This window comes from Oryzias latipes, chromosome 12 (assembly GCF_002234675.1).
Source record: "Oryzias latipes chromosome 12, ASM223467v1".
NCBI lineage: Eukaryota > Metazoa > Chordata > Actinopteri > Beloniformes > Adrianichthyidae > Oryzias > Oryzias latipes.
In genome coordinates, this window is record NC_019870.2 from 2,598,142 (window position 1) to 2,607,147 (window position 9,006).

General features: G+C 41.5%; 1 protein-coding gene across 1 annotated transcript; it reads left to right on the forward strand.

The window, feature by feature from the left end:
• The first annotated feature begins 531 nt into the window (after positions 1–531).
• On the forward strand, positions 532–4,437 carry cdk2ap1 (cyclin dependent kinase 2 associated protein 1). The gene is made up of 4 exons (XM_004074485.4): positions 532–776; positions 2,717–2,817; positions 3,606–3,732; positions 3,797–4,437. The coding sequence occupies exons 1-4, from the start codon at positions 710–712 to the stop codon at positions 3,862–3,864; spliced, it is 363 nt and encodes a 120-aa protein (XP_004074533.1). The 5' UTR covers positions 532–709; the 3' UTR covers positions 3,865–4,437.
• Positions 4,438–9,006: the final 4,569 nt, after the last annotated feature.

Below are 9,006 nucleotides of genomic sequence, written 5' to 3' on the forward strand. Positions count from 1 at the left end.
TTAAAAAAACATGAAAAGGATGATGGGAAATGTTTAATTTTTTTTAATATTTCCCAGCAAGTTAACATTGGATTATTTAACAGATGATTAAAATAAAAGTCAAAAACTACATTTTTTTTTTTCTTCTGGAAACATTTCTGAATGGCGAAGATGTGGGGGACCCAGCCGGTACCGGGGGGCCACCATGTGGGCAGCGGGGCCTGATGGGATATAAAGACTGGTGTGGGTTCTGGGGGGGAGGGGGTTCTGGTTCCCCAGACCAAAGCAGGTACCAGTCCCCCTTATTTCCCTGCAAGCAATTCCAAACCCGCGCGTGCACCAAACGCGTGGTGGATTTATTTAAGTTCATTCATCAAAACTTCCAAAAAAAAAAAGTGTAAAACAAAAACTAAGAAGGTTTGAGTTTAAAACCTTCAAGTGGTTTTAATCTTGAAACCTTAAAAAAAAAAAAAATATTTTTTTTTTTTTTTGGAGCAAACTTTGGGTTAAATGTCACATAAGCGCGCGCGCGACGCCGCGCGCGTGCGCTAGATGTGTAAAAAGATGTTTAAAAAGTGGTTTTGTGCCGCGCGGATGGCAGCGGCTCTGGAAACCCAGTGGGTGTCAATATAAAGTGACGGCCATATTTGCCGGTGCCGCTGTTGTAAACAAAAAGTGAGAGACAGACGCTTCACTGAATTTCGGGTCATTTTTATTTCTTTAATTTACAATGTCTTTGGGAATGTCTTACAAACCCAACGTCCATCAGCACATTCCGGGAACTTCAGGGAACCAGGGTAAGAGCAAAACGGCGGTCAAAAGCCAACTACCCGCCCGCTACATCGAGCGTTAAATTCGGGGTCTCGGAGAATACCTGGAGAAAGACTGTGTCTGTAGTTTTTGTCCAGTTATATATATAGGGTCAGATCCTGGGAGCTAGGCTAATTCATATCCGCCATTATTACTAATGTAAAAGGGCGCCATCCGCGGGTCGAGTCGGCGCGGAAACACGGCGGGGATGAGAAACGAGCGCGCGGCGCTTCCGAAAACGGGGTTCCCCGCCGTCCGGGGTCGCGGTCCCGCCCGGCGGGTGCCGTTACACGGTGACAAAAATGTATCGGTTATGTCTTCTTGAGCCAGCCTTGTTCCGTTTCCTCCATGATGCTCCTCGGTCGGAGCTGCTCGATTGATCCGCCTCGGAGGAGTTTCTGCCTCTTCGAGGACACCTGCCGGTCGGGGCCGATACTGCAGGCGCAGGAGGCAGGCTGGAGTTCATGGAGCCAAAAAACAACAAAGAAAACCTTTAATTTAGTGATACATCGTGGAAAATACTGAATTGTTTTCATTATTTTTTTCATTTAACAATTTCACACCTATTAATTAGTATTCAGATTTTTTAATGACTAATTCACTCTTATTTAGCAACAACTTAATTTTATTTCCTGATTTTAGAGTCAGAATGATGCACTTTTCATACTATTGTATTGATATATACAGTAATGCATGAACCAGTGACAATATCTGTAATTATTCATTCGTCTTTTGTCTTCACATTCTAAATCCATAAACATTATCAAACATTACATGATCAGTGTGTCCTGCAGCAGTCTGGGACACACTTTTGTGGTTTGAAATCTGGCGATTTCCTTATTTTCCCTCAAAATGGGAAAATAAACTTTTAGCTCAAGCGATCCTCACCAGGTTTCCCTGCTAGCTTCAGTCTACAACCAAAGTTTCGTTGACCTTTGAAGGGGCTTAAATAAAAATAAAAAATCGCCGTCTACAAATTTAAAGTCCTCCTGGGGATTTTGATCTATCGTTACTCATCATTTTGAACCTACATGGGGGGAAAAATGTTGGTTTTTAAAGTTTAAAGATTTGGAACGGTGTTGGCGGGGCGAGCTCGCAAAACTGGCGTTCCCCTGTTGGTCGCGCATTTCTTACCAGAATATTGTGGAAATTGAATACATTAATTCCTTGCGTCAAGCTGAATGAAACAATATGATATACAATAAAACCACATTAGGAATGGGGGCGTGGTTAATGATAAACCTCCGTTGCCAAGGAAATCCAAAAGTTTACTTTTGCCAATTTTTCTACAAATTACATCGACGGATTCGCCACCCCCAGGGGACCAAAAAAGGAAATGGTTGCTATGGAGATAAAACCAGCATGAAAGCCGCCATTTTTAAAATAGTTTGTCTTCATTAATGAGTTGAGCTTCATTTTAAAGACGGATGGTGTGGAGGTCATGTGGTCAAGTCTTTTGCATTTATCAGAGCCTAAAAGTTAAAAATAATCATAAAAATTCATCTGTGATCATTTTTTGGATGTCCGTACTTTCTAAAATGACTAGCGGATGTTTTTTTTTTCTCTCATTTTACCAAGTAAACCAAAGTTTCTGTTTCTACAAAGGTAATATTTCTCTAAAATCCTCATCCATCGTCAGCAAATGCAGGGACGGCTTTCAGCCTCGCTGTTCCGTAAACGGCTTTTTGGGGTTTTGACGCACACGTGTGAGGAAACCAAACTACAGATGTGTGTTTATGATTCTGCTGCGTTTAGGACTAAAATAATTCAAATCAAACAAAATATTTGATAGAAAGCTCTGAATCGGTTGTTTTTGTGTCACCAATGTCAGACAAACGGGCTCCATGTTTGGTATATTTTAGCAGTGAAAGAACAGAAGTACAGTCTTCTTGTATCATCTTTCATGATGCGGATGTTTTGCCTGCAGTTGGGAACCTTCAGTCGGCCTCGGCGGCTAACCTGGCCACGTTGCAGTCCTACAGACCCCTGCTGAGCGACTACGGACCTCCATCTCTGGGATTCTCACAGGTGAGCTCCGCCTTTAGACGCCGCAGAAACATCTTCTTCTTCCCAACCCTCGTCAGAGGTGTGGCGAGTCTTTCAGGGTTTCTGTTGGCGCTCGTGGAAACGCGGTGGCGGCGGCTCTACCGCTGACTGTACCTGAGACCTGGGCTGAGTGTGACCACATCCATCGACAATGGTTCAATTCTCCATTTTTTATTTTTTTGTAGTGAGTCCTTGTTTCTGTGGCAACCACCCTCACCAATCAGGGGTGGAGCTTATCCGAAGGCCACACCCCTACCACCTGAAAACCTGTCAATCGTTTTGGACATAGGGGCCGCCAGGCTCCACCTACTTTAGTTGAGGCCTCAATAATAAAAAGCAGATGTTAAAGCGCAGAAAACACCTGTTTCCGCACGTGTTTCACGCTGGTTTCCGTTAAGCTAACGTCCTTGTCTGATGAAGAACGGTTCTGCGTCTGGATCTTTGACAAACCGCTGGTTTCCACTTGTTTTCTCCTGGCCAATATTCAAACGGTACCATTAAAGTTTGAAAGTTGGTAAATAAAAACACCAGAGAACTCTGAGATGGTTGTTTGGGGCTCCCAGGAAATGCGTGCATCTTATTTTGAAAGTCCCGATAAAACGGGTCGTTCAGCTGTTATTCACAACTGCCCTCACGGGCGGATAAGGGCAACGAAGGTCTCACCTGTACGGTGACCCGCCCCAAATATCAAAGGCCAAAGATCAAAGCTGCAGCTTTTATTTTGTTATCAGAAGAGAACTTCCTTTGTTGTTGTTTTTTCTAAACTCCAGGGCTCCACCGGCAGTCAAGTGCCTCAGAACAAATATGCAGAGCTGCTCGCCATCATCGAAGAACTCGGGAAGGAAATCAGGCCCACGTATGCTGGAAGCAAGAGCGCCATGGAGAGGCTGAAACGAGGTATGTCCCGCTTTGAACGCTTTCCTTTGGGTTTCAGCCGAATAAACCCCATCCCTCTGGGCAGGAATAATCCACGCCAGAGGACTGGTGCGGGAATGCTTGGCGGAGACGGAGAGGAACGCCAGGTCCTAGCCGCAGACGCGCCTTCCCCCTCCGAGAAGAACCACACGTCACCCAAAAGCAAACGGAAAAATCAACCTGCATGGCATTTTTCTCGGTTGGGAGGAAGTCGATGAAGAAAAGGCGGAGAGGCAAACTCCTAGAGATAAAGGGCGACGATAAGAGAAACGAGCAGCAACAACCTGAACGCCTCCCAACGGCTGTCAATCATGTCTGAGTTGTTTGTGAAACAAAAGAAAAGGTCGACATTCAACTTCACTGATCTTAGTTTTCCATTTCCCTTCAAAATCCTTCTTTTTGCATGCAAACGGGCCCATCGGTTAACTGTAGACTATGCATGACATGTACAAAACTAGATCAGGTTTTCTTATTTGATTTTATTTTTTAGTGTTTTTATTTTCCTCTTTTCATGGCGTTCGGTCTGTTTTGACCTTTTGCAACTCACGGCGGAGGGAAGGATGTGCCAAATGCATTTCTTTCATCCATCTTTCAGTTGGTTTTAAGTGGAGACACAGAAAATGGAAAATGCTGTTACTTGCATCTTTGTATGTATTTATTACCCTGTGTAATAAATTGTATTTTCAATACAGTTGTCATGGTGATTCTTTGTTTGTTTTCTTTTGGCTCAAAGGGGCAGAAAATAATAAAAAAAATATAAATGTATAAACATTTAAAGCAAATAGACAAAATAAATATTTACAAACTTCAGTTATGGGGAGGGCTGCGTATTTTACTCAGCTTTTTCACTAAATTAGATGGTTTTTTTCATGCCTGTGTAAATTATAATCTAGGATTATTAAATGTAAAAAAGACTCAGATGCTTCCTTGAAGGGTATATTTTATGTAGATGAAAAAAAAAACTTTAAGTAAAATCAACAGAAATAAAAATTTCAATATCATCACCAGGGGCCTCATTTATAAACGTCGCGTACGCACAAAAGAAGGCGTACGCCACTCTCTACGCAATAGTTGAGATTTATAAAAAGCAAACTTGACGGGAAAATGTGCGGTCCTTCACGCAAGCTCTGACCCAGGCGTACGCACAAAAACGGGTGAAATGAGAAACGGCGACACCGTCGGCAGATGGAAGAAACACGTGAAAGTGAAAATGACAATACTGCCTCTCATAAATAACATGAAGACTTCACAAAGCAAGTCTTACAGTTATCAGCCTACACCAACACCCGTTTGATCGATCAGCAGTGAAACAAACAAAAAAATCAAACGAAAATTACAACAGAAATTCAAATGAACACTTATTTGCAGAAAGAAAAGTGAAATATGTTCTGCAATATTGGCATGTTGTGCAATTCATCCTCATAAATAATATAGTTAACAGAACGAAATAATGTACAAAACTGATATTCCCGTCAATGTGTCCGTCTGGCGGAGCAGATATAGGTGCAGACAGACAGATGGGTAGATAGAGAGAGATGCATTAATTGTCCACTGGGGAAAGTTGTTTTCATAGTAAAACATTTCTTCATAAGCTACAGAATTATGGTATTCATGCATATGCCTTTAGTTTGTATTATTTTTGATAAAACAATGTATGGCGTATGTCTCAACCATTCAGAAAGCAACAAGAAATTACATTTGCGCTGATCAATTTCCCATTTCCACGTCGATTATTACCGACATCTGTAGCTTGTCAGATGTAACTAAATGGAGGGAAATAAAATGCCCCATCACATTGCGTAATGACGCACAATGGCTGATCTTGCGCTCTTAGAAGATGTGGCAAATGGAAGAATTCAGAGTGAACGCATCTTTAGACAGCAAGAAGACTTGTTGGCAAACGAGGACGAGTGGCTTATGATCCGGTTCCGACTTCCTCTGCGGGCTTTTGGGGGGGTGTCACCCGGTGCATCTGGCGCGTCGGCATCCCCCTGCGCCTCAGTCACCACTCCACTTAAAAGGGATTCCCCAATTATTGCTGCCAGTCTCTCATCAGGAGTGGCAGCTCCGGTGCCCCCCCCCCCACACCCGTGGCAGACACGGGTGTGTGTGTGTGTGTGTGGGTGAGTGGGGGTTGCAGCGCCAGACGTTTTTTTGCCTCGACTTTGATGTCCGACCATTTCTGGTCCGTCTCTGGGGGCACCGGAGCGCCAGATGCACCGGGTGACACGCGTGGTTCCTCTGAGTGCTCTTCTGTAACGCCGGGCCCAAAAGCCCGCAGAGGTCCAACAGGACGGCTCGAGGAAGTCGGAACCGGCTCATGAGTCACTCATCCTCGTTTGCCAGCAAGTCTTCTTGTTGTCTAAAGATGCGTTCACTCCGAATTCTTCCATTTGCCACATCTTCTAAGAGCGCAAGATCAGCCATTGTGCGTCATTACGCATTGTGATGGGGCATTTTATTTCCCTCCATTTAGTTACATCTGACAAGCTACAGATGTCGGTAATAATCCACGTGGAAATGGGAAATTGTTCAGCGCAAATGTAATTTCTTGTTGCTTTCTGAATGGTTGAGACATACGTACGACGGAGTTTTAGGGCCACGGTGAGGAAAAAAAATTCCGGCCAACATCATGACGAGATTAAAGTTGTCATGTCGACTTTAATCTCGTCATGACGAAAAAAACTCGACACAAAGTTTCGAGAAAAAACTCGTCGTGTCGAGATAAAAGTCGAAATAAAGTTTCGAGATTAAAGTCGAAATGTTGTGCGAGAGCAGTGAAGCTGAGTCTTTCAGGAGTATTCAGTGTTATGGCTAATGTTAGTGAGCTAGTGGCTTTGTATTTAAGAGTTTACGACAGAGTTTTATGGCCACCAAAAAAAAGTAATTTTATTAGGAGATAAAAACTCGTAAATTTATAGGAAGAAAGTCATAGATTAACAAGGAGAAAACCCAGAAGTTGTCTGTTTATCGGAGCCTAGCTTGAAGATGAAATATGTGGAGCCTTTTGTGAAGCTTTATTTCAGGATTATAGGTTTAAAACAAAGATATTCTGAGCCTTTTGGCGACTCAAAATGAAATTATTTTCCGTGTAGCAGTCTTTCCGGGGTTCGGTGTCAGTAAAGCGGAGTTTCATCTGTAAAATAAGGAGCTCAGAGACACGTTTGGGTGTAGAGGATCGCTGCAGCCTTTATTCTCCTTTTCATTCACATAACCTGAAGTTCATCAGTCACATTACGTCATGAATCTGTCATCCGATCACCAATGCGGAAGTAAACAGTGTCACATACGCCCACTGCTGCAGATGAAGCGACCCGTTTGATCATTAAAAAACAAAGATGAATGAAAATAGTCTGTTATATTAGCATTACAACGTTGAAAATGGCAAAAAGTGCTTCTCCTCCTCAGACGGAAGCATCACACAAACATAGAGATCTGGTCTCTGGTGGAGGAAGAAAGGATTCAAGCAAACAGCTGCAGAGATCCTGCAAACCAACCATCAATAAATAAAACTTTAATAACTTGTGAATCAATCAAATGAGCCTCCAGACATTTGGAACATTATCAATTAACATTCAGCTCACATGTTCAACAAAGTTTAGTCGGTCTGCTCTGCTGCTGCACGGCGTTCACCTGCTGCTCTGCGTGCTGCTCACTTCCACAATAATCTCGTAAATTTACGAGTTTTTTTCTATCGCGCGCAACATTGCGACTTTAATCTCGAAACTTTATTTCGACTTTTATCTCGACAAGACGAGTTTTTTTCTCGAAACTTTGTGTCGAGTTTTTTCTCATCGTGACGAGATTAAAGTCGACATGATGACTTTAATCTCGTCATGTTGGCCAGAATTTTTTTTCTTCACCGTGGCCCTAAAACTCCGTCGTAGTACATTCGCCAATACATTGTTTTATCAAAAATAAAACAAACTAAAGGCATATGCATGAATACCATAATTCCATAGCTTATGAAGAAATGTTTTACTAGGAAAACAACTTTCCCCAGTGGACAATTAGTGCGTCTGTCCGTCCGTCCGCACGCCCGCACCTATATCTGCTCCGCCAGACGGACACATTAACGAGAATATCAGTTTTGTACATTATTTCGTTCTGTTAACTATATTATTTATGAGGATGAATTGCACAACATGCCAATATTGCAGAACATATTTCACTTTTCTTTCTGCAAATAAGTGTTCATTTGAATTTCTGTTGTAATTTTCGTTTGATTTTTTTGTTTGTTTCACTGCTGATCGATCAAACGGGTGTTGGTGTAGGCTGATAACTGTAAGACTTGCTTTGTGAAGTCTTCATGTTATTTATGAGAGGCAGTATTGTCATTTATATTTTAACGTGTTTCTTCAATCTGCCGACGGTGTCGCCGTTTCTCATTTCAGCCGTTTTTGTATGTACGCTTGGGTCAGAGCTTGCGTGAAGGACAGCACATTTTCCCGTCAAGTTTGCTTTTTATAAATCTCAACTATTGCGTAGAGAGTGGCGTACGCCTTCTTTTGTGCGTACGCAACGTTTATAAATGAGGCCCCTGGACTGACATAATTTGAGTGTCATCTGCATAGATTACTTTCTAATTTACTTTTTAATTAACTGGTGTGTAATTTGTAAATATTTATTTTCCTTTTTGTCTATTGTCAACTTGAAAATACATATTTTTAAAACAGTTTTCTATAAAAGTTATTTCTACAAATGTATGCGATTGCAGTTTTATTTTTATTACATTTTCTATTTGTGTAAAAGCATCAATTTAACAAAACAAATTCTTGAAATGTTTATATATAAAATTTGACAACATTAAACATTAAAGCCATTCAGTCCATTTAAAATGTCAAATTTGTTATCGAAAGGTAATTGGACCCAGTACTAAACCTTGAGGGACTCCTTAAATGATCTCAGAAAATCTCAGTTTAAGTTTTCAGATAATCACTTTAGATCTGTACGGAGCCCGTGTCCTGACATTAAGATACAAAAATATAGATACAGATACTATTATATTATATAGATATAGATACTATTGTGCTTTTTAAAATAAATAAATCTGTTCTCTAAACATCCTCCGTGTCTTCAATGCAATGTAATGAGACACACACAGACAGAAATGTGAAGGTATCTGCTGTAAATCTATGACGTAAATTAATAACAGGATATGATCGGCTAGTCAGTTAGCATGTATCCTTATATCCTTCGAATGTAGAGCAACTGACTGCTAAAGTTAATAAAAGACAAGTCCTGAATATTATTATT

Coding starts and splice junctions, on each gene's coding strand:
- cdk2ap1 (XM_004074485.4), top strand. CDS start 710: ATGTCTTTGGGAATGTCTTACAAACCCAACGTCCATCAGCACATTCCG. Junction 777..2,716: donor GGGAACTTCAGGGAACCAGG/GTAAGAGCAAAA, acceptor TTTTGCCTGCAG/TTGGGAACCTTCAGTCGGCC. Junction 3,733..3,796: donor CATGGAGAGGCTGAAACGAG/GTATGTCCCGCT, acceptor CCCTCTGGGCAG/GAATAATCCACGCCAGAGGA.